Raw genomic sequence first — 27,959 nt, 5'->3', positions numbered from 1 at the left:
TTCTTTAGGGTAGATACCATCTGGTTAGTTTATCAATTCATCCTAAAAACGGTTCATCTGCTGCTTCAATCTAAGAGAATCTTTCTGATGGTTAAGGGATTGGAGCATCTGTCATATGGAGAGAGACTGAAAAAGCCGGGATTGTTTATCCTGAAAAAGAGGAGACTCAGAGTGGTTTATCAATGTGTATAAATTCATCATGGGGGGAAGTAAAGGAGACGGAGCCAAACTCTTCTCAGTGGTGCCCAGTGACAGGATAAGAGGCAATTGGCACAAGCTGAAATACAGGAAATTCCATTCAAACATAAGAAAAAGCTTTTTTACTGTGAGGGCGGTCAAACACTGGAAGAGGTTGTGGAGTCTCCATCCTTGGAGATGTTCAAAACCTGATTGGACCCGGTCCTGAACAACCTGCTCTAAGTGACCCTGCTTGAGTAAGGGGGTTGAACTAGGTCATCTCCCAAACTGCCTCCAACCTTAGCAATTCTGTGAATCTGCCCTTGTAAAAAGAGCTGTAATGTGAGACCCTTCCCAAGCTCTGCAGTGAATATCCATGCAAATAGTGAAGTGCTTTGTTATGGCCTTCCCTTTCTTGGGCACTCCCTGTACATCTTGATCATCTTTTAGTTTTATAGGCTCTCTGGTAGGTTTCTGGCTTCTGGAGTAGGTTTTATTATCAGTTTTTATGGTCTTTAGAAGATTGTTCTTAAAATCTTTTTTGGTGTTACCATGCCTGGATTTTATACTGTTTTCTATTTTTCTCATTTGGATACAGTTTCCACTTTTTGAAAAATGTCATTTTACTCCTAATAATCTCCATTAATCTGCTATTTAGCAACAAGAGTGCCTTTCTGGTCCTTTTTATAGGTGATATACATTTATTCTAAGCCTCTAATATGATTCCTTTATGTAATTTCCTTGCCACCTGCAAGCAGTTTATCTTTTTGGCGGCTCCTTTTAATTTAAGTTTAGCAAGTTCCTTGTCCTGTCTTTGAAACGGATAAATAACCTTTCAGAGTGCCTGTTAACACAGCCGGCTTGGATTACACAACTAACTTTTAAATCAGAGTGGTTTTAGCCCATGAATCCCTGCTGTGTGTTACCTGCTCTGTTCCTAAACTAAAAAAAGCTGTCATCTTGCCCAGAGACTACAACACTATATAGGACTGTAGCTGAGAAATTGAGGCAAGTCTTCATCCACTTCACCATATCTGTATAATTCTGACAGATATGTCTAATTAGTTGCATGAATAAGCAAATATTTTATGTTAAGGAGTCTTTGTAAAACTACCTGCTTGACTTTTTTCCTCACTATCTGTCACTTACTGATATTGAGGGTCCTCACCATTATTCTGTTAAAAATGAACAAACATTTTCACTTGAGCTTGCCAAATCTGGGAAAATAATGTTATATCATCAGCTATACGTTACTGTAACAAAAAGAAGATTATCAGACCCAAGAACACAAACAATCCAAGAACTGCTTCCCTAATTTCTGGTTATTTATTTTGGTTATTTTGAATTTTAAAACTTACTTGATGTGCCAGCATATTTGGGGCTGTGAGTTACACGGAAGGACTATCAGGGGAAGTATCAATTTCTTTAGGCTTGATGGTGCCATTTGTTTATTTGTGTGATGAATTTGGTGCCTGCTCAGTGCAGGTGTAAATGGGGGTGACTGATGAAGCATTGTCCTCTTTGTCCCTACCAGAACATCCACTTGGTGGCCAAGTGGCTGAGTTCTCTGGAGAAGAAGCTCGAGCAACATAGTGAGGGAAGCCACCAGGATTTCCGTGTTTTCATTAGTGCAGAGCCGGCACCCTCGCCCGACAGCCACATCATTCCCCAGGGAATCCTGGAGAACTCCATCAAAATCACTAATGAGGCCCCAACTGGGATGCATGCCAACCTGCACAAAGCCCTTGACAACTTCAACCAGGTATGAGCGCTAGCGGGGTTCAGTGCTAGCATCACTGGACAGGCTGACAGATTGTCTTGCCGCTGGATCCATGTATGCAGTGTGATGTGTATGGACGATGACACTCCCAGGCAGATAATGTATGAATCCCTTTACATCATATACCTCCAGCTCCATCAACCCTTCCTCTCTTCTCCAGGAACTGGGCCCAGCCCTCTTTCCTCTTTCCAAGCTCTGGTGTTCCCAAGGGAGGACTCAGATAGTCCTGAACGGCTTCAGTCCTCCAGGATGTCACGGGATACCTGACCTGTGCCTGGCTTAGGGCTTTACTCATCAGTTTATGATCATTAAAAAGGGTTGTTTTGTTAAGGAATCGAACTTCTGAGTGCAGCATTTGGGAGACTTTTAGCATGTTGTGACTTGATTTCTGTGTTTGTGTCACTGCTGTTTGGGTTGGACGCTGGCATATTACGTTTAACTCCCAAAGATATGGAGAACAGAACAGGATTAAGGCTTGCCTTTTTGCCCATCTGTTTAACTGGCGTCTGGTGTTCAGACCTGCTGTTCCCAAGATATGGGCACATCCCAGATCACTTTTCAGAGGAGGATAGTGGGACATTGTGTTGTTGGCCCAAAGGCCTTTTAGCTCAAAACCTTGCTGTCATCAGAAGAGTTGTAAATTAGAGCTGAAATCTCTCTGCAGGGAGGACTTGCTTTACCAGATGGGGATAAAGTAGGCTATCTTGAGTATTGCTGGCCTGCAAGAATAGCTAATAGTAGGTTGCTTATTGCTCTTATTGCATGGTATCCCGCAGTCATCACATACCTATACTCACATTATATTGGCCACTGTTACTGCTCTTCGCTGCTGGAACTGCAGCAGAGCTCTCCGGTGCAGGGGGCATGAAAGTATAGCATCTGGAAATGACTGACAAATGTTCTTTTGGTAGCTACAAAGGATGGCTGTGGAGCAATGTTAGATTCATTATAACTCTATTATTAAGTAGAAACTGCACGAGTGATGAAACTAGCCCACCTTGTGAGCTCGCTCAGTTACTGTCTGGTCACTGCAGGACAGGAGACTGCCAAGAACAGCGGAGAATAGATGAAGATGTGCTGGTTGCTCACTAGAGAACAGTCTTTTCTGTGCATGAGTGCTGGAGCCTGTCGTATCTTACTGCTAAAGGCTGCTGTGCTTCTGCTGATCCCTTTTTTTTTACAGATGAGACAAAAGGCTAAGGGCTAACCACTCACATTTGTGATGATACCTTTCTTAGAGACACAGACCATTGCATTCTGCTGCGTTGAATCCATTACCTTCACTCGCACATCCTGCACTGCCATTACCTTGGCATGCTGAGCTCTTGCAGCAAGACTCTAGCTGTTGAATGTATAGCAGCCAGAAAGGCCTGAAGGTATTCTTGCACCTTGGCTTTTTGTATTACTAGTGTAGCAATAACTAATGTCTCCATTCTTTCGGTGACTGAGTGCCAGGAAAACACAGGTCACATCTTGCAGGATTCCTCATTCTTTTCTCTCCATGCAGCCTGCTGTTATTTGGGACCACACTTGTCTAACCACAGCCTATAGTGGACCCCAGGCACAAGTCCAAGGGGCAGAGAAATGGAGACAGTTCACAGTCATTTTCACATTTAGACACTTGGGTTCTGAGGAAATCTTGAGTGTATGAGCTAACATCTCTGAGCAGGTGCAGCTGGGAGGCACAACACAAGGATTAATACAAATAGTCGGAGATTATTCCATTTTTATCTACTGTCATTCATCATGAATTCCACAAAAAGTCCTGGAGAGCAAGGGAGGGGAAAACCTTCACCGAAAGTAACGTTTTCATCCTGCCTCTGCTCATTTCAATCAGGTAGTAATTAACATTTCCTAAATTGTCAGAGTATTATAAAATGTCTCTTATCACAAATCCTGGAGCGAGTGGGTGGGGCCCCTTTACACCTCATTTCCCCTCTTTGTACAGACTGGATGTTCAAATTTAGCTTTCAGCTGAAAGTCACAAAGAAGGTCTATTATTGTGTGTGGGGATTATTGTTCTGCTTTGTAGCTAAAGAAAAAAGCACGATTAAATAGAAAGGCCAAATGAGACTGAGCTGGATTCTTACTCAGTTTTCATTCAGGCAAGCTCCCTTGGAAGTCCAGGGATGTTTTTCTGAAATGAAAAATGAGCTCAGCCCATATTTGAGCCTGTTCTTTCGATGAGATACTAAGTCAGGTTGCTGATAACAAAGGGATCTTAGAGAGTCCTGTCTGATCAAGGGAAAACAGGGCCTGGATTGTTCTTGATCATCTTATGCTGTTTGCCAATGTCTTGCATGCTGTGCAGCATTGGGATCCCCCCTTTTCAGCAAAGGCCTTGAGCTGTGCTACACTTTCCAGCTCATTAGAGGTCTAACACAATGGACTCTTTTAACTGAAAGTAATGAAAGGAAGTCACACAGGAGTCATTTGTAGCCCCTGTTGCATAGACTGGGATACCTGCACTCTCCTTGCTTGGTGTCTTGCTCAGCCAGCCATGCAAGTCAGGGCCACCGTGTCCTGCACACATGGTTCCCGAGGAGGGTTTGCATTGAAGTGGGTGGAAGTACAGCTAAGACCTTCCCCACAAGTTCATCTCCCAGTTCTGGGGAGACCTGGAGAGCAGGGCTTTTAGTTGGGTCCTTTGCAGTGTGCATGCCTGAGTCTGAGGTCCTGGCATGGAAGCCCACTCTGCAGAGAGGATATTGTGGGAGCTGTGGGTGCTCCCTTCCGAGCGATACTGTTGACCATGGGCAATCACATCATGTAATTCCAGCCATGGGGCAGGGGATCCACTGCACAGCCATGTGCCACTCTTGCCATCTCAGAACTAGGGCCAAAGCTGGCTAGGCCTCCTCCTCCTTCTGCCTCAGAAACCAGGTGCCAGCTTTCTCTGTGAAAGCTGTGGTTTAGCCTTGTACCATGCATATAGCTCTAGCTCTTGATTGCTTTTTCTGGTCTGCTCTCCCATAACAGTGATGCTCACACTGCTGGAAATGGGCCTGGCTGCCTCAGCTCCTACTCCGTGCCCTACTGCTGTAATTGTCACTTGCAGTTTCTGAGCACCATTTGGGGTTCTTTGGAAACCAGTTCCCTTTGTTCATTTTCATTGATTGAATGACTCAGATTCCTGCCCTTCCACCTCCGGCATCACGATTCTGCCTACTCATTTATAGATATTCAGACTTTAAGAGTAGCCAGGAAGTTGGACAATGAAGCACTGGTTGCTGTGCTGGCTTTGAAGGACTGGATTGGTTTTTTTCACATGCATTTGATCTCCCCTGCTTGGATCTTTGGCAGTTCCTCCCGTTCTTGCCTTAGCATGCTAGGTGGGTACCAGCCCCGTGAGGCTGTGTTGTCAGTGAATATGCTGCTGCAGCACATAGTCAGGCAGACTTTGTGCAGAATGTAGTCTTTCTGGGATAGCACCCTGCTCCTTCAGTTCTGCAACTCAAAGAAAGATGCTGCCCAGATGAAATCTTTTGTATCCAAGGTACAGACCTGAGTGTAGTTCTTCCAGGCACAGTCCACCTCAGCAGGATCCCTGCCTAGGACCTCTGCCCCAGTCCCACTGCTGGCACATCTGCTTTGCTCAGTGCTTCTCTCCATGCCCTTGCTGCAGGATGTGGGGCATGTACAGGTGATGGTGCACTGAATGAGTTCATGTTTTCTTCCCCTCTTAGCTGTCAACATGTGTTCCTGGGCAAAGTCACTATGAGATGGAAAAATTCCACATAGATGGAAAACTTTTAATTTGGGAAATATGCATCAGTTTGTAGATAAATTTGCAGTGCAAACCACAAACTTAGAAAAACTAGAGAATGTGTAGATTATGCAGAAATGAACAGATGGAGCAAGTCAATTCACTGCCGTCCAAAGTCAGGTGTATCTGTGGAGTCCTGAGAGCCACAGAGACAGAGGGCAGTGTGGAGTTAACACAGCCCTGCCTCTCTGCCTGTGTTTCAGGATACCCTGGAGATGTGCACCCGGGAGAATGAATTCAAGAGCATCCTGTTTGCGCTCTGTTATTTCCATGCTGTGGTGGCAGAAAGGCGCAAGTTTGGCCCCCAAGGCTGGAACCGCTCCTATCCCTTTAATACTGGAGACCTCACTATCTCTGTTAATGTGCTGTATAATTACCTAGAGGCCAACTCAAAGGTACGTGAATCAAACATGGGCTGTTTGGTGGCTTTTAACTACCAGTGATGGACTGGCTTGTGCTGAAAGTTCTGGAAAGTTTCCTTAAATGCCAGTTCCTCAGTATCTTTAACTTTATAACTTCACATTTTGGTATATCTTTGGGGTGAGGTGGGAAAACTTCAGCACCGCTTGTATCTGTAGCAGCTTACAAATATATCAAATAGCATCTGTGATCTTTATGAAACACCTCGCAGGTGTGATGGAGGTCTTTGGCTTAATGGAACTTAATAAACCTGCATTTCAGTGGGAAACTGCACAAAATCTATGCTGCAATTCAGTTTTCCCTAGCTAGGATTTGACTGCTACTTAATGTTTGTTTACTTAGAAAACTGAAATAGCGAAACGGAAACACTCACTGTGCAGATCAGTAGTATAGCCTGCAGCTCAGTGACTGCTGGTGGAGCTATGGCTGTCTGAACTCCTTCATGCCCTCTGGTTCCTTCTTCAGGTCCCATACGATGATTTACGCTACCTCTTTGGTGAGATTATGTATGGAGGTCACATTACAGATGACTGGGACAGACGGCTTTGCAAAACCTATTTGGAAGAATTTATTAAGCCAGAAATGCTGGAGGGAGAACTCTTCCTTGCTCCAGGATTCCCCCTCCCAGGAAACATGGACTATAATGGTTATCACCAGGTAGGTGCTTTGTTTTCTGGCGTTATTTATATGCGTAACTGTAATGTCTTCCATAACTGCCCTATAATCTGTCTTAGGAGGCAGTGAATAGTATTGCAGTTTTCAACTCACCTCCTGTTATTTCCCATTATATTCTTTTTTTTGTAGACATTTCAGCATTCCCTTGGATGAACCAAGTTTAATAGTAATTTGCTACTTCATCATGAGCTCATTCTGTTCATGCATGAATAGAACAACTGTATTGGTTCTTGAGACTTGAGCTGGTCTCTTAGAAAATTACATTCACATACTCTTTGCTAAAATGGCCCTTTCAAGCTCCTTTTATCATCAGCTTCGATGAGAAACACTGAAGGGTCGTGTTGATCTACGTACTGATCTCATCTGTTCTTTGTACACAAATGCGGCAGCAGAGAAACATATATTAGGTTGTTTTTCTTCATAAAACCTAACTACAGGAAGCTAAATTCCCGCAAGAGACTTCAGAATATTGATGCTGAAATGCACAGCAGATAATTGCTAGAGAAGGTCCAGGCCTGAGCTATGTAGCCAAGTCAAACTTTAACAATTACCAAATTTTTGCTGTAGGAGTTGAGGCAATTCTTACTTCTTTAAACAACCGTACATTTCTTTCTCCTGTCAGTTTGCTGGTGTTTCAGCCATGAGCAAAGTTCTATCAGCCTGGGCTAACTTTCTTGGGTGGATGATAATTCTAGTACCATGTACTCTGAGGACAAAGTGCCCTGGTCTTTGTGTCTAACCTGATACCTGACTTTTTGGTACAGTACATAGATGATGCCTTGCCTCCTGAGTCTCCTTATCTGTATGGCCTCCATCCAAATGCTGAAATTGGATTCCTTACCCAGACCTCAGAGAAGCTCTTCCGCATCGTGTTGGAGATGCAGCCTCGGGACACCAGCATGGGTGAAGGAGGAGGGGTGACCAGGGAAGAAACGGTGAGAATGGTAGTGGGAGGAGCCACTGAATTGTGATAACTGTCTCGTGTAAGCAGTCCTGTCTAAATCAGATTTATCTCGCAACCGTTTATTATAACATGTTCTGCCTTTTCCTGATGTAAACCAAGTGTCTGGAACAGCCAGCCTCATATTATGCAGGACATCACCATAGTGAGATGTAATTGGGTGATTGTCACTAATAGGACAGTGGCTTTTAATTACCCCCTGAACTACATTGCCTTCATTATCATCCCATGAAGACATTGCAAATAAACCTTCTGTGGCCTCCACTGTCTCTGAGCCACCAGTCCCTGTGCACCACACCATGACTGGCATACCAATGGGCTCCCAGATCTGCCAGGCATAACATGCCAGCAAAAACTCACTTACCGCTTACCACTGCTGCCAGGTCCACCAGGTCCAGCCTAGCCCTCAAGCTCCCCAGGGGTCTTGTAATTCCTTATTTCCAGCTGAACTTACTCATTATGCTTATGTATCAGACTGATCTCAGCCCTTCCTCTCGAAACTCACAGCTCATTAAAATCTGGCCCAAGCATTCCTAACAGGTTTGGAAACCAGCCAACGCTCGTTCAGTTTTTGAGTTCTGCAAACTTAAGATCCCAGCTTTGTTTCTGGAACTTTGCCGGTGGGTAAATGACTAACGGAAAGTTGATATGAAGGCTGTGGTTTCACAGAAGCTTGTCATGACGCTGGGGAGCTTACTGCCTTCACCTGAGGGGCACTCAGAAGTGCTGGGTGTATTCAATTTTCAGCCCATAGTGGAATACAAGGTGAGGGAAATGATCTAGAGGAAGCAAAGCCAAAGGGAACGTTCAGAGATACCAGATGTGAACACCTCTCCTCTCCTAGTCCTTGTGCTATGTAAATGCAATTGAACTCCCTGGCCAGAGAAGCAAAATTATCAGTGAGTGATCCAGCAGTCAAATCGTAGGACATGGCTACCCTGTAAACTCCTGCAGGGTAGGCATATCTGAACGAGGGGATTCTCACAGGACCACAGAACTCTTCATCAGCTTCTTGATCTATGTAAGAAGATAAGCTGCCTGGAAGAGACCTGGGTGTCTCCCCACAGCATTACGTTGTGACTCGGGAGATGCTCCCATAGGCTATTCTTTTCTAGCAGTGGTCTCTCTCATTATCTGAGCTATAACTGGCACTGGCCGTACCCTTTTCCTCTCAGTTTTGCAAGAGAACGATTGAATTGTTGTCTCTTAGCTCCTCCATTTGAGGATTTCCAGTCCCCTGTTTTGCTGAGGCGATTTTAGAGAGCTTGCAGGGTAACTGTGAAACTGTCATTTTCCTCAGGCTCTGACAAGTCCAGTTACTCCCACAGCTTTCTGAGGCCACATTACAGAAAATGAAACATAATTGTTGTGAAAAAATCAGAGCAGAAGAGTTTTACAGGAGGGATTTCAAATTAGAGGATATTTCTCTACTGCACCTGAGGTGCAGCTCAAGAGCTCTTCCAGCCTAGCTTTAACTTTAACCAGGTAGCTAAGGTGTAAAAACAACTCTAATATTCTCACCTTCTCATAATGTCTGATAGATGTGCATGGGGGGGGTTGGAAGAGCAGCAATGGGAGGAAATTGGAATACAGAATCCAAAACATGAACGTTGGTGGGCACAGTAAGGAAATTACACAGGGCTATCTCTGCCACTGATTGGCAGCTGTCATTGACACCTGTACTCCAGATTTTGTACATTGTATTTTAGAATTATAATTCTGCATAATACGTTCCAGAAAAAACCTCAAGAAGCAGAAGTCTGGCTCATATTTCAGTGCAAAGGTAAAGAAAAGGAGAGTGTAAGAGATTTTTGTACCAAGCTGCCTAATAGTTACCTTAAATCATTGTACCTGAGAGGTATGGCTGGTGCCACCAAGATTAAGGACTCTATGTCCCACTGTAAACCAGAAAGGTTTTTTTTCTGTTATATTTACTTTTAAATACTAGAAACATCTTTTTGCTTTGGAGTTTTCCCTGCTTAATATTTACAGATTTAAGACTCTGTTTCCAAACCAATCTGTGATGGAGACATGAAAATAACTTTGTTTCCTTATGCTTTTTTTTCCATGTCTGTATTATTTCAAATTCAGCTTAAAATTCAATTTTATATAATCACCTCTCTTTGTCAGTATGTCACAGAAAAATAGATCATAAGCTCAGTTGTCCTAGGGCTCAACTGAGTTTATAGCCCTATCAGTCTTCTTGCATTGAACCTGACCTTAGTAGAAGTAAGAATGCAGACGTGAGACCCGAGAAGGAAGGAGGCCATTGCATGTCATGCTGACATTTTTAAACCATCATTTTGAAAGCTTCTCGTCTGACATTAACTTCTGTAAGCATTTGAATTTTAATAGGATGGGGCAAGCTCTTTGAGAGGTGCCATGCCCAGTGCAGCAGATGCTGATTGTTTTTGGAAACAGTAGCTGGCAGATGGAGTTCTCTTCCCATATTCAGACAGCTGTCAGTTGAGAAAACCCCTTGGGTCATTTGCTAAACATCCCTCTCTCTTTTCCCTTTGGCAAACAGGTGAAAGCTCTTCTGGATGAGATGTTAGAGAAATTGATGGATGAGTTTAACATTGCAGAACTGATGGCAAAGGTGGAGGAGAGGACGCCGTACATTGTGGTTGCCTTCCAGGAGTGTGAACGCATGAACATCCTCACCAGTGAAATAAAGCGTTCTCTCAAAGAACTGGATCTGGGGTTGAAGGTAAGAGCTCTGTAGGCTCGCAACTGCAATGCTGTAAAAACTTGATGAATGGAAAAGGTGCTCAGGGAATAACAGTAGTCACAGTCTGTACTCAGCACTGCTGCAAAACAAGCTTGACTCCGTGGGAAAGGACTCACAGATGGATTTCAAATGGCCTGTTGTCCCCAGATCATGAGCCCAGGCACTGCAAGAGTTAAAAGATACACAAAATAATGACTGATCTTGGGAAGAGAAATCAGGCACTTTTGTCTATACGATATTGTGGCACAGCGACAATGGGACACTCAGAATTGAGAAATGGCCTATTTAAAATTTACCCAAAAAATCTCACCTTTTCACATAATGCCCAGTTAATGAGGGGAACTTGTAACAAAATGCCATTGAAGGCAAAAGCTTAGCTGGAATCAAAGGGAAAGTTGGTCGAGGATACAAGAATATCCAGAATATAACAGAAAAGGACTGACAAATAAGAGTTTTGGAAGGGATAAAATTCCTCTTTCTACTATGTATGAGTCAGTTTCTAATGAAGAGGGTCAGGAGTAGACTTCACCTATGGAAATACTGTCCCATGGTTGCTCTGCACCTAGTTCCTTTTCCACCCTGATAAGAAACTAGACTCTGCTCCAGGGAGGTGAGCCTGTGTTCCTCTGGGTAGTGTCTTTGGCTATTGCTTATGGAGAATGCTGAGGGGCTCTGTGGACAGGAGGACATATAAGATAGGATGCAAGTTTCTGGATTCAAGAGGGTGTGCAAGAGTGCTGTCTTTGAGGCCGCATCTGCTGGTAGATGAAGTCATCTGCTGAGTCCCCTCCCAGGCAAATGGTGGCACAAGAGGATATCAAAGGTCATGGAAGCAGCCCTTCATCATGAGTCCTGTGAAGGTCAGTCCAGCCATCCAGAAATGCATGTAGTTTGTTGTACGTCTGCCTCCATCCCATGACAGACAAAATGGAAACTTGGTATAATCTGAGAAACAGACCCTGACTCTGTGCATGTAAAGCCCTGTCAGCTCTCACTCTCTTCAGCTACAAAGTTTTCCAAGGAAGAGCAGGATCAGAGCAGCACCCTTCCTAGAAGGAAATAGGCAGAGCATTTATCCTGCTTCAGGGCACAGATGGCAGCTAAACCCTTCTATGCAGTAGTACAGAGGCTCTGCCCTGGGGTAAAGCTGCTCAGGCACTCTGTTCCCACCATCAGCTTCATTCCTTGCTATAGTCAAAGAGGAAGAGAAATGTAGTGTACATGGGAGACAGCTCTGAACTCTTTCAAGGCTGTCTGTACCTCTTGCTAGGCTGCTCATTAAGGGATAAACCAGCATAGATCAGACTGCAGGTCAGTGAGCACCTACCTAGGCAGCCCTCACACCCCAAAGCAACCTCACCATCTAAAAAGACTCTTCATCATGGCCATGTGCTGTACATCCTTTGGAAAGGCCTAGGTGTAGCAGAGAACTGCTGCCTTAAGGTCATTGAAGAAAGCTGGTGGCTTCAACACTACCATGGATGCCTTCCCTGTGTCACTAAACTTGCTCTGTGACAATTCCATGGTGTGAGGCAGCAAGTATAGACATCAATCTCTGTTCTGTTATTTCCTGAATGACAGGCTGTCATCCCACTTAGCCAAAACTCTGAGCTGAAAAGCTCTCAAAAATACTTTGCAAAGCAAAAGAACCACCATACTTGAAAGAACTGGAAATACTTTGTCCTGATCCTGTACAGTAGAAAGGTCTGGCAGCTGAGCAAAGTATGACCTGTCTTCTGAGTGACAGGTCCCGACCCTCTCCTGAGGGTTCCTTTGAAGAGAGATCTTCAAAGGACATATCTGCAGCGTGCGCACAGAGTTGCTGGAGCTGGCTCTGGGTTTTAGGTAGCTGCAGTTCTGCCGGGCTAGAACTAGGCAGCTTCCGAATCCCAGCAGCTTTGTGCTGTGCATTGTAAACTCAGCAGCCTAGGATAATGCTAACTCAGCCATTTCTGCATTGCATTCACAGCTGATAGTTGTTGTCTTTATTGAAGAGACAGACATATCATATATGCTTAGTGGTGGCACAGTATATATAATCTGCTTTAAAATAGGCTGATATTTATGTAGTCAGTTATTATAAGCAGATTTCCTTTATTTTCCAGCATGAGGCAGTGGAATTGAAAATTCTGTTTCGTGAGACAGGTAGAAAGAAGAGATTTAATGTTTCAGTCTTGGAGTACCAAACAAGATATTATTGTAACTGGGACAATATGTAGCAGTTAAATTTAATATGGAGAAATGTAGGCTATTAAATATTGGTAGGGGGAATGTGTGGAAGTATGGGCCTAAATAAAGTATGGGTGAAATCCTGCACAGAAATCAGGCAATAAGAGGGGATGCAAAGTCTCCCCGAAACCCTATCACAAATCTTGACAGGGAAGTGAGAAACATAGATGGCATCTGCGGGAAAGACATCTCTAATGACTGTATAGGTTTCTCCCAACAGTCTCAATACCTATGGCAGGATTTAGAGACACCACGGGGACAGGGCATGAAACTTGTTTCACAAAGAGCAGATGATTGGCACAGCAGTTATCTGTGTTCGCATTTCTTCATCTCATGTATGCTGAAGAGACAAATTTGAAGGGTCTGAGACGCTACCAGTGGGCGATTGCTCTGTGCCTGCATGCAGAGGTTGCATATGGGTCCTTGCAGAGCTAAGTTACATGTCTTGCATGACCCGTTCTGCTGCCCAGCTTCACTTCATAGGCCCTTCTCATGCCTTGGACATCTTGTAATGGCTGGGGAATGCTTGGCCCTGCAGCTGGCTCTGTCATTAGGCAGTGCTGCTATCCTGACTTGACAACTAGGTCTTACACTTGGTCTGGGAGAGAAATCGTTCTTTAATTGTTCCTCCTGAGCAGGTCCTACGAGAGCTGTTAATACATGTTAATCTCCTGGACTGGGGATCTATACTGACAGCGCTCAGAGGAGGAGAGTTTACAATAGCCACCGATCTTAGAAGAGAATAAGTAAAACACAGAGGAAGCTAGTCGTATTGTTGTTAACTGAGTCTCTTCTAAAAGAAGGCGATTTGGAAATGTCATGGCTAATTTGAATTTTTGAATAATTCATTGTATGTATCTAATGGAAGGCAATTGTTTGGTCCAAAAATAGGAGGCACCCCATTAAGAGAAAGAGAAATTGCAATAGACTGGTAGCCATCAAAAATAACTGACATTTCAAAGCCCTTAGTTCTTAATGACTTCTATGAGACCAGTGGCTGGGCTGAAACACTTGCATGTTAATGTTGTACCCTGTGTAATTTTTGCGAGCAGATTTTCTATTTTACCACTTCAGTGGAGGATAAGCCTCCAAAATGAGGATAATAAATATTATTAAAGGATACAGTAAGGCCAAATTTCATAATGCTTGGGGCTATTTCACTGTTTCAAGTGAAAATAACCTTAACTGAGAAAACAATTTGTGACAATAATCTGTTCATCTCGTGGGAATGTCTGCAGGCTGATCAGGATTTCCTTCAAGGGTGTCTTTAATGAAAATTATTCCCAGCGTTTTGCAAAAGAAAAAAAAGAAAAAAATTATAACTTGAATCATTCCAGATACACTTTAATATTCAGCATATGAAATGCAAATGTATGCATAATTGTGTTTGGACAGCTATACAAGATAGCTGCTCTGGATGCTCTGAACCCTCACAGGAGATACCAACAAGTATACTTGAGTGTGCAGGCTTTAAAAATTGCTTTTCTTAAGCCTTCCCAAGAATTACATTTGCTAATTCATTTGTTTCTGGAAAGCAAAACTAGACCACACATATGACCGTGAGGGTTATGATTTTAATCTCTTTGACTGCTTACACACATTTTGCAATAATTTTACCAGCTTTTAAACCTTTCCAGGAGTGAAAAACACTTCTGACTATCCCTGTAAGACAGTCCTGTGGTTCTCAGTGTCCTGCTGTGTCCTGTATAGTACTTTGTCCATCAGACTTTTTTGTCTGCATAGTCTTGCCAGTGGCTTTAACCAGAGAACAGCCTGTTAAATAAGGAACATGGTCCACAATGTCTAAGTTCTCCTGAGACTGGAGATGGTGACCCACAAGGTGTATATAAGAAGGAACCAGAAGGAACTGAAATGAGACTTCAGAGGTTTTTTGCCAAGAGATGTCATTATTCAATAACAAAGCCATAATAGCTGCCCCTAATGGAGTCAAATCATTTTCACAAAGTTGTGAATGTCCTTACCAGCGCCTCTGACTGAACCTGGTCATGGTTTTCTGTTGCGTGAGTTTTAATTGTGGGTCAGTGAATTGCCATTAAATATGTGATAGACAAACTGAAACAGTTCAGGTGTGTAAGGGGAAATGAAAGGGGCATGCTCTGCCTTTGTATTCCTTTGTCACTACATGACAAATACCAAAATGAGATTTTTCATTTGTGCTTGACCCTTGTGCTTGGAATTACCCAGCACTTTAAAGATCTCTTACCAGGTAACCAATCCTTTTGAGATTCCCTAGAAATTTAAAAACATTGAATAGAAATAGTGAGTTGAGTTACTGGCAGAGACTTACCTTGTCCCTCCTCATGTGTAATGACAGAGCTGTGGAGTATCTCTGAATGCTTTATGAAACCAAGGAAACTGGTGTATAGTTTGAAAGGCAATTGCATTTGTTTCTCTTGGTTTAGAATTAATAGCAAATAGCCTGGCTTTCACCAACCCCTTTATTTAATCTGGTTCATCAGTTTTAGCTTCTAGGGTGTTAAAACAAAGACCATCGGAAAATCTTTTTTGCACATGATTTCCTCTACCCACCAGAGGTTTGTTCTCCACGAGGAAGCCTAGCAGGTTCAGGTGCTTGCTGCCTTTAAATGCTTATTACTTTTAACAATTCACCTTTGAAGCAAAGGTTTTTAAAAACCTTATCCATCCTGTTGAGAGATAAGCATTTTGATGGGAAGGGATTTCTTCATGGGAAGCCACAAATATAGGATGACAATTCTGAAGGGAGATCACAGGACTGTGATGTGGCTTCCAGGTGTGGTGGTAGTATGGAAATGCTCTCACCTCCAGTTTGAACTGATGGGCTCTGGGAAGACAGAGTCCCTTGAAATACTGCACTTGCTTATTGCCAAACAAAGTGCATTTTATAGTAGATGTTTAGAAACATTTTTACAGGAAAAAAAAAAAGAAAAGAAAAAGAAAAACGAAAGAAAAAAAGAAATAATGAGGGTTGCAAGTCTAGTGCTAAACAGCCAGAAGCACTGGAGTGGACATTTCCAATGCCTTAATTCAGCTGATACCCTTCCTCCCTTTGATAAGACACAGTGCATAAGGTAGATTTGTATTCAAGCCTTGCATTTAAGCTGTCGCTGAGCAGCTCTGAGTGTTGCATTTGCAGTGTTTTTAGCTCAGAATATTTGTGTTCTAATGCAAAATTGGCTCCCAAGCTCAGGTTTCTCTTGTGTCTTCCAGCATGCTTGCTTTGAGAAAATGCTTGCAAATGTGCTGTTTGCCCTGAGTCCTGACCACTCAGCCCAGAGCCTGCTTCCACTCGTGGGTGCCAGAAGCACTGTGGGCCAAGGGCACTTGTTACTGCTCTTCCACTGTCTGGGTGGGTCTGTAGCTGTGTGCTTGTTGTACTGATACCTGTCAGTGCAATCTGCCAGTCAGAGCTCTGCAGGGATGGAGCATGGTCAGTGTAGAAAGAAAACACAAAGATCGTCAACTGCCGGACTGTGACAAGCTTTGCTAAACATGTGTCAGGGGTTGCTTTAAGAGGGTTTCAACTTCTGCTAAAGCCTGATAGATTTTCATGGGCCCAGTAAAGGGCACCTCTGCTGACCCCATGGCTGGAGGCACTGAAGTCCTGTGAAAGAACAGTTGGAATTTTTTAATGTGAAGAGACTGACCCACTTCCCCTGCTCTTGTTCTCAGTAATGGCTCAACTAATTTCAGTTAATCTTTCCAAAAACGTTCAGCCTGAGGCAAAGAGAAATTGTAAGTCAGATGAATGTTGGCAAAATGATAAGGGGCCAAAAGTAAGTATTTATAATGGAAAACAGTAATCAATGTTAACTATAGGGCTCCTAACTTCTACAGTGTATTGCACCCCACTATCTCAGCATGGAACATGCAAAAACTTAAATTGTGAAGGGCATTACAAACCTGTAGAAGCTTAGCCTGCATTTGCAAGTTTTTGTCTTTGCAGTCTGATTAGCTTGAGTATCACAGAATCACAGAATGGTTGAGGTTGAAGGCACCTCTGGAGATCACCTAGTCCAACACCCTGCTCAAACCAGGGTCAATGAGAGCAGGTTGCTCAGGACCATCTCCAGTTGGGTCTTGAATATCTCCAAGGATGAGACTCCACAACCTCTCTGTGCAACCTCTTCCAGTGTTCAATCAACCTTGCAGTAAAAATGTTTGTTTTCTTATGTTTAAATGGAATTTTCTGTATTTCAATTTGTGCCCATTTTCTCTTGTCCTGTCACTGGACACCATTGAGAAGAGCCTGGCTCCATCTTCTTTACCCCCTCCTCCTCCGGTATCTTAACACATTGATAAGATCCCCCTGAGCCCTTTGTTCTTCAGGCTAAACAATACAAGCTCTTTCAGCCCCTCCTCATGTGACAGATGCTCCAATCCCTTAATCATCTTTGTGGCCCTTTGGTGGACTTGCTCCAGCAGGTCCACGTCTCTCTTATATGGGGGAATCCAGAACTGGACACTGGACTCCAGATGTGGTCTCACCAGTGCTGAGCAGAGGGGAAGGATCACCTCCCTCGACCTGCAGGCAAGGTTCTTCCTAATGCAGCCCAGGATGCTGTTTGCCTTTGTTGCCACAAGGGCGCATTGCTGGCACATGTTCTGCTTGTTGTCCACCAGGACCACCAGGTCCTTTTCTGCAAAGATGCTTTCCAGATGGTTGGCCCCCAGCTTGTACTGGTGCATGGGGTTTTTCCTCCACAGATGCAGGACTTTACACGTTGCTTTGTTGAACTTCACAACGTTCCTGTCAGCCCCTTTCTCCAGCCTGTCAAGCTCCCTCTGACTGGCAGCACAACTATGTGGTCTATAAACCACTCCTCTCAGTCTTGTGTCATCTGCATGGGGGGGTACATCCAGGTCATTAATGAAGATGTTAAACAGTGTTGGACACAATGTTGACCCCTGGGGGACTCCACTAGTGATTTGTCTTCAGCTGGACTTCATGCTGCTCATCACAACCTTCTGAGCCTGGCAGTTCAGCCATTTTTCAGTCTACCTCACTATCCACTTATGTAGCGTCTACTTAAGAAAGCATTGAATGCTTTTGCCTTTTCCATGTCCTTTGTTACCAGGTCTCCTGCCCCATTCAGCAGCGGGCCTATGTTTTCCCTAGTCATCTTTTTGCTGCTGATATATAATTGTAGAAGCATTTCTTGTTGCCTTTCATGTCCCTCACCCAGATTCAACTCCAGATGGACTTTGGCTTTCCTAACTGCATCCCTGCATGCTTGGGCAGTGTCTCTATATTCTCCCAGGTCACCTAACCTTGTGTCTGCCTCTTGTATGCTTCATTTTTATATTTGAGTTGAGTCAGGAGTTCCTTGTTCATCCGTGCAGGCTTCCTGACAGCATTGCTTGACTTCCCGCATGTCAGGAAGGACCATTCTTTAGCTTGGAGCAGGTGATCTTTGAAAATCACCCAGCGCTCCTGGACCCCCTCTCCTCTCCAGGACATTCTCCTGTGGCATTCTTCCAAGAAGATCCCTGAACAGACCGAAGGTGGCTCTCCTCAAGTCCAGAGTTGCAAGCCTCCTATTTGCCTTGTTCCCTCCAGGCAGGATCCTGAAATCCACCACCTCCTGCTCACTGCAGCCAAGGCTGCTGATGACCTTCACATTCTTGACCAGGCCTTCCTTGTTTGTGTTTGTCCTCCTTGTCCAGTAGAGTGCCTCCCGTCATTGTCTCTTTGATCACCTGTGTCAGCAGGTTATCATCAGTGCGCTCCAGAAACCTCCTGGATTGCATGTGCCCTGCTGTGCTGTCCATCCAACAGCTATCAGGGTAGTTAAAGGCCATGAGGACCAAGCACCATGAGGACCAAGACCCACAAACATGAGGCTTCTTCTGGTTGTCTGAAGAAGGCCTCATCTACTACTTCTTCCTGATCCTGTGGTCTGTAGCACGCACACACCACAAAGTCACCAGTGTTGGTCTGCCCCCTAATCCTAACCTATATGCTCTCAACTGAATTTCTTAGTTATAGTCTAGAAAGCACTGCTGGTCTGCTGAAGTGTTCCAGAAGTTCAAGAGGGATGCGGTATTGCTGTGCAGTGATGTTCTAGCTCTTATGCTCTCTGGGCCAACCTGATATAGGTTTCTAAAAGCTTTAAAAATAATTACTTGCTGAATAAAGGAAAAGCTAAGCCTCTCTCTGTATCCCACTTGGCAGAAACATATCTTAATTTTTTGGGTGTTTCCCACCTGTGAAAGAATCTATGATTAGATTTGGGGGACAACAAGTCAAAAACACTTGCACTGCAAAGTAATAAAGGAGGAGGGGGGTGAGAAGAAGTGGATGAAAGGAGGGGGACAGGACCTGATGCAACAGACATTTGGACAGTTTTGGAGTAGAATTATCAGAGGTTCCAGTATCCTGCCCTGGCAGCAGGTGGGAAGGGTTGTGCACTTCTGAAAATCTGCCCTTTGAAGATCTTCACTCAGTGAGAGAAAACAGAAGCAGCTCTGGGGCAACTAAAGGATAGCCATGCTCTGCATCATTCTGTTGCGTAGTTTTTCTTCCAAGTAGTGTCTTTACATTAGGGAGGATGAGGATGGAGGAATATGAAGTTGCAGTAGGAGGTGTTCATAAAAACCCAAAGTTCATGAAGAAATTGACAGAGATTGTGTAGGGTGCCCTGTTCTTCCCCACTTCCTAGCTTAGGTTCTGCTGTGAAGCAAGCTCTACTCAGTGTTAAACAGTCACCATTTTCGCCTCTGACAGAGGCACATTTTCATCTTCTGCTGCTAATTGTCCCCTTTCTCTCTCAGGGAGAACTGACCATGACAAGTGACATGGAGAACTTACAGAATGCCCTCTTCTTGGACACAGTGCCTGAGTCCTGGATAAAGAGGGCTTACCCTTCCATGGCTAGCCTGGGTGGATGGTTTGCTGACCTCCTTAGTCGCATCAAGGAACTAGAGACATGGACGGGAGACTTCTCCTTGCCCTCTGCAGTGTGGCTTGCTGGGTTCTTCAATCCCCAGTCTTTCCTGACAGCCATCATGCAGTCCACGGCCCGAAAGAATGAGTGGCCTTTGGACAAGATGACCCTGCAGTGTGATGTGACGAAGAAGAACCGGGAAGATTTTGCCAGCCCTCCTCGGGAAGGAGCTTATGTCCACGGTTTGTTCATGGAGGGTGCACGCTGGGATGCACAGGTAAGCTTGCCAAGGCTGTTGTGTTAAGAGAAAGCTGTGGAGGTTATGCTATTATTGCTTGCTGCTGTGCTGTGGGAAGCTTATCTGTTCCAACAGGCACTAGTCTAAACTAGTCATTTGAGCTACTTCTGTAGGGATGGGAAAGAATTGGGCATCTCCTCAGTGGCTCAAGGTTAAGTATCCAAGATGGTCAGATGAATCAGCCCTAGAGAGTGCCTTTCACTGCATCAGCTATTAAGGGAGTTCAGGGTGGCCAACTTGGACCGAGACGTCTAGTTTTTACAAGGTGAATCTCAAACTCAGTGTATATTGACTAAAGAGTGGTCAGCACTCATGATGTTACACAGACAAAAAACTTGGGGTCTTCTCAGGACTGTACTGTCCCTGCACCCCTGCACCTCAAACTGTTAGTGTTCATTACTCCAACCCCTGGTTGGCAACAGTGGAGAGAAAGGAATGGACCCTGATTTCTTACATCTTCATGTCTCCAGAGCTGAATACCATCCCATGTGGTGGTATGTGCCAAATCTGGACCACCGTTCCTCCCTCCACTATTGGGTGGTTGCAGAACTGAGCAGAATAGCATCCTCATAGATAGGACCTGTGACCAAAAATGGGTCATGCCCTTCATCCATCCCTTTATGTGGCACATAAAACTTGCACAGGGGTCTAACCTGTATGATTAAGGCTGATGGCCAGGCTTGGGGGGCGATGCAGGCCCTGGACTAACACTCAGACAATGTGGGTAGCCCTAGATCATCTTCTTTCTGGATGTGACCAAATGCCTTTCAGTTGTAGCAAATCCAGCCTCAGGGCAGCCAAGGTGAGAACCATACCTACTGACCAGGCACCTGAAGAGAAGCATGCACACTTGCTATGTCATGACCACATAGCCAGCAGCACTCCTTTTGCAGTGCACCCTGTGGAGCAGCATCCTGTAGGAGCACAATTGTCCCTGTCATTCCTACTGACACTTGTCAGCTGTGAAGAGTTCAGTCTGCAGAGTGAGAGCCATTAGGCTGACAAATCCCCACCAGGCTTGGTCTCTGAGTTGCCTGGCCTGTTGTACCACAGCTCCCAATTTGTCCTGAATGCAAGAATTAAATGACAATGATTCATGCATTTCTTTCTCTAGGCAGCCAGTGCAATGCTCCTGCTGCCAGTAATCTGTGAGAGAGTGAAGGCTGATCAAAGTGGGGCACCCAGAACTTATCTGTGTCAAGTTTACGCTCTCACAGAAAGAAGCTTTTATTTCAGGGGCAACTCTTTAGAGTGTTCCTAGTCTTAACCTTGAAAATTCTCCTTTATCTGCAGCTTGATGGTGGGATGTTGTGTAGAGCAGCCGTGTCTATTATATACTGTATCACATCCTGACCTTGCAATTCAAATCTAAAACCCTCCACTTGTTTTTCTCTCTGAAGACTCTGAAACAGTTTGCCACGAAGGATAGGAAATCAGGAAAAGCTCTAAATGCAGTCATTGTCCTTAGAACTGCAGCCACTCAGAACTCATGGATTGATGGCATCCAGCACATTTTATTGCAAATACTTGGGAAGGTCAAAGCTCCAGGTGCTTTTCTCTCTGAGAATGGGTTGATGTGCACATTGGGTCTGAAAAGCCATGGTCAGTCAGGAACACTGGCAAAGTCTCTATCAGAAGGTAGTGATAAAGGTTTCAAGTGTGCATAAGGTCAGATCTCCTGCCTTGCTATGTTTGACTTTACTGATCACAGAAGTCACAATAGTGGAACAGAGACCATCCTGGTCCATTTCCCCAGTCCTGGTTCTACAGTTCCCTGCCTATTCTCTTTTCTATTCCTTTGCTGTGGCTGCCCCACCAGCCACGCAGTGTTCTCAGCAAGCAGATGAGGGGCCCTATCTACTGTTTGTGGGACAGGTCAATAGAAAACCCTCACAGCTCTTGGAGATTGCAAACCCTTGTTACAGGGAGCTCTGGATTTCCGATACCCTCAAGAAGTGACATTTTAGGCTGATGAAGATCAGCTGGACATAGTAGAATAGGGAGCATTCAGAAAAAGTTGTAATTGTACATATCAAATCCTCCATTAAAAACAAATTCCAATGATTGCTGGTATGCTTTCTGTTACTATCAGATAAAGACTAGAAAACATGATGGTCAAAATGGCTGAGTTCTGCCTGGCCTTTACCTTTCCCTAAGTGGTAATGGACATGAAGAGTAAGAAATTAAGTGGTGCTAAGCCAGAAATCTTTTGGGGAACATGTAGCTTCTTTCCTCTGCCTCCGTCTGATATCTTATATAGATGATTGCATTCAGCAATAAGTTTTGTCTTCAAAGACCATCCAGACTTTAGCAAGTGTGGGTTTTTTGGTTACATTTTCTCTGTGATTGAAAGATTCTGAACAATAACATTTATAGAACCATTCATAATGTCTGGGTATCATACTTCAGCTTATTTCAGAAAAAAAAATAATATTTTCATATGTTGTTGTTCACACTAAAATATCAATTCTACCCAGCAGAACTGTTCATTCTACCTGTAATCCAGTGTGCACCCGTATACATAAATGGGTGCAGAATTATTAAAACAGCTGCACAATTCTTTTGGGTTATATTTTCATTCAAAATTAATCCTCCAATAAGAATGGCAGGTCATGTTTAGACATACTACTCTGGGGAGCACCTCTACTTTTAAAAGAATATTTCACATTTAGATCATGCCTTTAGAAAAGGGAAAATTTCCTCCATATTCTCCTACTCACATTTTTCTATTTATTTAAACATTTATGTTTGCCCTTGGGTATCTTAAATTTATAAAACCTTCATTACAAAACAGCAGGCAGCTATTAAACCAAATGAAATCAAGCAGGTTATTTTGGATCCAAATGATCTGTTGCTGTAACACCATTAAAGTCAGGAGGGCTCAGCTAAAGACAGTTTGACTGGTGATACTATGAGACATTTTAGCTCGAGCCGTGGGAGATTGCTGATTGATTCCTGAGTTTCTCGCTCCCAACAATGGAGAGTTTAGCCCCAGGTACGTGCCCTGCTACTCACCAAGGGTGCTGGAGCATGATAGGACAAAGGGAGAGGTCTTTTAGTAGTAATGCGCTGCATTGAGCTTTGCAGGTTGTAGATGACACACTCCCTTGTCCTTGGAGGAGATGCACAGTCAGTGCACAGCATGCTGAGCAGTGGTTCAACACTGCAAATATCTTGTCTCCTTCAGTCCACATCAGATAAAGCTTCCGTGAACTTTTTAAAGCTAGTCCTATGGAAAGAACTCATGTTAAAACAGCAGAGAGGTTAAAAAGGGACAGATCTGTGTGGCAAGGAACAGTCACAGCTGGCATTTATATTGATGGTTCAGATAGCTCAATTTCCTTGAGAACAGTCCCACACTACTCATTTTTATCTGAGACACTTCCCAGAAGCTGGGGCAGATGAAAATGGCATCAGTGCAGAACCCAGCCCTGTTACAGCTGGATTCCACAATTCTGATGCTACAATCACCAGAACATCACAGCTTGCATCATCTTGTGCACAGACACTGTTACATCAACTCATGCATCAGAGATTGAAACTTTTCCCAGAGTGATGAACCAGGACATCATGTGAAGCCTATTCCTCCAGATGTTAACTGTCAATAATGCCCTTGTATTTGTGAGCTGTAAGAGCCAGGATAGCATGTGGCTGGAGCTGGGATCTCCAGTGATAAACTTACAAGGCAACCGTGGAGGGGATAGTTGTGAACTGCGCTGTGAACAGCTGCTCTCTTATTTATGGCTATTTTGAAAAGAGGATAACTTGGCAATCCTTTTTCCATCTGTTTCTCAATTCTCAAACCAATCAGTGATAAAAATTCATCTCACTTGGCGTTGCTGGGCAGCACATCATTAGATCATCTCCAGTGTGTACACCAGGGATGGTTCTTTGTCCACCTCCCTATGTCCACCTGAAGCCACCAACCCCACAATCTCTGGATCTTCTTGGAGTCATGTTCTTGCTGACTACCCTGCTGGTCAGATCTGCAGCCACAGCTGTCAGTATAAGTACCCCTTCCCTACAGGCAGAAGTGACTCTATTTGAAAGGCAAGCAACCAATGCAGACAGGTCTTTAAGCCAACTGTTCCTAAATTAGGTGTGGTGCAGATGTGCCTGTGCTAGTAAAACATGAAGATACAGTTGAGTGGGAGAGGACATGGGCTCACTGCATGTGTATTTGGGCCCAGCCATCAGCATCTGTGGCTTGTGACAACTGTTTTGAGTTCTTTTGCCTGGGCCCATCAATATTTGGCAGTGCATGTCCACTCTTCAAATTAACTTTTGAGAAGTCAGGACAAACAGAAGTGAAGAGTTCTCCTTTAGGATCTGAGGCCTGGAGCTCTCTGTGGTCAAAAGAGTGGCTTTGTACCAGATGTGCTGTGCCAGTAGTTAGGGTAAATTGCTTTCAGAGTAGAATTAATTTCTGACTGTGAAAGAGAGAAAAAATGCAAATGAAACTCAGCCCAGACATATCACAGTTGTATGTTCTATAGAGGTATCTCAGGAAAATTTCAGACCTTGTTAACCTAGAAATAGGTAGAATATATCTTGGAATATTGATTTGAAGAATTGTCATCAGTAAACAAGAGATCTGTTCAAAATTTATCCTCAGAAATTAAAGGAGTGGATTTAAAAATAACACATAATAATGCTTGATAAATAGCTCCTTTGCAAGGTAATATAAGGATTATGTAATGTTTGTTCAGCACGTTGGAAATACAAAATCCTAAATCAGAATTGAGTCTTAGCTTAGTATAACGGATGGCATTAGTACAATTAAACGGAGGTGTGTTGCAAGAGTGATTACGTTTCTTCACTCATTTCCAGGACTGAATAAACTATTAGAGAGGTTAAATCTCATCCCGCAGCTCTGATCTAAGAGCATTTGAGATAATGATGATATGTGAAACTAAGCTACAACAAGAGGCAGTTTCTTTAGCATGGAGAATTTTCATCTCCTTTTCTATATTTGTTTTCATTTGCTCTCTCCAGCCTCCATTAAGCAATTTTGCAGGCTTTCCTGGAAGTTGATTGATGTGGAGGGCATTTTATTGTCAGAAAGAGAAACAGAAGCGGCCCGAGAGACGAGGGTTAGAGAAACAAGCCAGTTGATTTCATGCCCTGACAGCATACTATCCTTCTCCTAGGTCAGACAGCCTGCTGAGTGAAAGCATTGCTTTGAAGAGGATAATGTAGGCTTGTTAGTTTAAGATAATATTCCCTCAAGAACAGTCCTTCTGTATCCATCTTGGTGATGTGAGCACCTGTGAGTGGAAACAAGCCAGTGATATCTCTTGGGGTCTCTCAACACATTTCCTGTGTTCAGTACACAGGCAAGCGTCCCATGTCGTGCTCTGATTTTGAAGGTGCACTGGAACACTTACTTGGTGCTTTTTAGCCTCTTCTCAAGTGAGTTTTGCTCTCCAGCCTGAACCCTGTTCTGGAGTCTACATTTGGTCCTAGCACAAGCAGACTCCCCCCAGGGTGGTTCTGGTTTGACAAAACCTTGAGTTAGAGCTAGATGAGGGTTATCTGGCTGGACCTAGCCAGGAACATCATTCCCCAGCAAAGTCCTGCTCAGGTGCATGTGGGTTTGAGCACCTGATGGCAGCAGGTATCCATCTTCCCCTTGGAATAAGCTACATCTGAGAGAAGCTTCTGTTGAAACAGTATAGGTGTTTGATCCAGGCCTTCCTTACTTCAGAAAGGCTCATCCAGATCATAGATCTCTGGGAGGATGTTTGCACCTGCCCAGCAAGATCAACTTTTAGAAACATTACAGATGATCATATTTGTCAGAGTACAGTTGATGGGGATCTTGGAAATCTCACTAAGAGCTCTTCTTCTTTCCTCTGTAGGCTGGGATAATCACAGATGCAAGGCTCAAGGAACTAACCCCAGCCATGCCTGTCATTTTCATCAAAGCCATTCCTGCTGACAAGCAAGATATCCGTATTATGTACCCATGTCCTGTCTACAAAACACGCCAAAGAGGGCCAACGTTTGTGTGGACTTTTAACCTTAAAACTAAAGAAAATCCTTCCAAGTGGGTGCTTGCTGGTCTGGCATTGCTGCTACAGATCTAGGCTCACTAGCAGAGGTTTAGGATATTCCTAACAACATCTTACTCATAATATTAAAAAATATATATTATTCTGAAATTGAACCCAACCTCCATTGCTCTGAGTACTGGGCACTTAAAAACCCAGATAAATAGAGCCTAAAAGTTTGTAACACGTTTACAGAAGTGATCTGTAAATCAGTTGTCTTGTCATTGCTGCATTGCTACACTGAAGCGCTTCAGCATCCAGAACTGTCTTCCAAATCCAGACAGTGCTAAATTCAAATCTGAATTTAATGTTTATTTCTCTTTAGTATTTCAAAAGTAGTTATAAAGTTCATGGGCTTCTTTGAAATCCTTAGATATTTCAGGGACCTGTGAAATTTTTAGACCTTGTTTTTTTTTCTTTAAATGAATGTTTCTTTGACATGTGAATAATGTTGAAAGTTGGGGAATCCAGCAGTTGTTGTGGATGTGAACTATTTCTTGCTCTAATATCCTTATAAATTTTAGAACCATTCAAAGAACTGTTAATATCCATTGTTCTTAATGTAATCAAAAGTAAAAATACAGCACAGCGGTTATTTAAGATGAATATTTCATAATAATAGAAATTTACTAATAAAAGTCTTTATTCTTGGACTAGTGTCTAAAGATTGCCTGTAGGCCCATATCACACATTTATTCACTATATGACGAGTACATGCAGTGTCGAGTGAGACAAATGCAAGCATTTGGATAGCTGCACGTATAGTCATGAGCAGAGTGGGTGAGAACCGATGTGGTCTTAGAGCAGAAAGCACAGAGAGGAATAACTAGGTTGTGCGTTACCTTAATGAAGCAGACACAGAGTATTGTTTTGCACTGAAAAAGCTGAGCGCTTGGCAGTTAGGAAATGCGAGTGTTAAGGTTGCCTGGGGAAATGGAGCTCTACTCTGCTCCTTGTATGGCCTGCAGTATTTCATGCCGTAGCACAGGGCCTTGCCTCTTTTTAATATTTGCTGTTTCTTTTCCTCATCCGGTACATATATCTTCCCAACCCTCACAGTGCACATAGCCATGGATTTTTTATCGGTGAGATTCACTGCCATTTCTGAGCTCCTTGCAATTATCAGTGAAATGAGAAGTGGGGCCATGCCTGTGTGTCACCAGGGAGGGAAGGGAAGTTGACAGATGAGCAGAGGATTTCGTTTCAGTTGAAATAGCACCGCTGGGCATTCCAGAAACTCCCCACCCTTACCCAGTGCCAGGTTACGATCTCATGGCCAGACTCAGGGCTCCGGGGCAGGGGATGTGACCTCTCCTTTGGAAAACTATGTGCCCTGTTACTTGGGAGGGTCCCCAAAGTCAATAAGCACCTCAGCAGCTGGCAAACAGTGATTTGTCTTGCAAGGTCCTAGTGCGCTCGTGTTCGCATTGGGGAGCCCTTCCTGAGACAGCTCAGGTGGTTAGCTCTAACTGGGGAAGGGGGAGGATCACCTGCCAACTCCGTTACCGCTGCCTGCAGGGTAACATGAAACCTCCAGGTTCGTGTTTCCAAGCGGTTGTGGAGTGGAAGTCCTCAGCCAGTGAGACATATGTCTGAATGAGTCACCTCGAGCTGCCTTGATAGTCCACAAGGGACATGGCACTCCCACTTCGTCCTGCACATGTCAAAGAGGAGTCAGATCAGGCTCTCCCTGCAGTGCCCACTTTTCTCCACTGACTGTGAGGAAGCTGAGTGAATGGATTAGACTGAGCTGTTTGGCTTCTGGACTTCTCAAATGAGGTGACCTGGACTTGAGCAGCTCAATTTATGGCCACTGCAACCACAGGAGAAGACTCTATTTCCAGGTTATAACTGATGTTTCACAACTGGGTTTGGAGCTTGGCATTACAAGCATAGCCCTTGCACACCAGTCAGGCAGAAAAGTGTACTGGTTTGGCAGGGACAGTGCATCCCATGTCCAGGATCTCTTGCATCATCCAACT

At 44.0% G+C, this 27,959-nt stretch overlaps 1 protein-coding gene across 1 annotated transcript in view; it reads left to right on the top strand.

Annotated features, from left to right (window-relative positions):
- Positions 1-26,595, top strand: part of DNAH9 (dynein axonemal heavy chain 9) — a 207,981-nt gene extending 181,386 nt beyond the window's left edge. The window contains exons 60-66 of the mRNA XM_067308503.1: positions 1,712-1,939; positions 5,927-6,118; positions 6,609-6,800; positions 7,583-7,753; positions 10,307-10,489; positions 19,514-19,903; positions 25,786-26,595. Coding sequence (XP_067164604.1) covers positions 1,712-1,939; positions 5,927-6,118; positions 6,609-6,800; positions 7,583-7,753; positions 10,307-10,489; positions 19,514-19,903; positions 25,786-26,013 — 1,584 coding nt within the window. The 3' untranslated portion in view covers positions 26,014-26,595. The remainder of the gene's footprint in view (positions 1-1,711; positions 1,940-5,926; positions 6,119-6,608; positions 6,801-7,582; positions 7,754-10,306; positions 10,490-19,513; positions 19,904-25,785) is intronic.
- The last annotated feature ends 1,364 nt before the right edge of the window (positions 26,596-27,959 follow it).

This window comes from Apteryx mantelli, chromosome 19 (genome assembly GCF_036417845.1).
Source record: "Apteryx mantelli isolate bAptMan1 chromosome 19, bAptMan1.hap1, whole genome shotgun sequence".
NCBI classification, from domain to species: domain Eukaryota; kingdom Metazoa; phylum Chordata; class Aves; order Apterygiformes; family Apterygidae; genus Apteryx; species Apteryx mantelli.
This window is presented reverse-complemented; position numbering and strand designations above follow the sequence as displayed.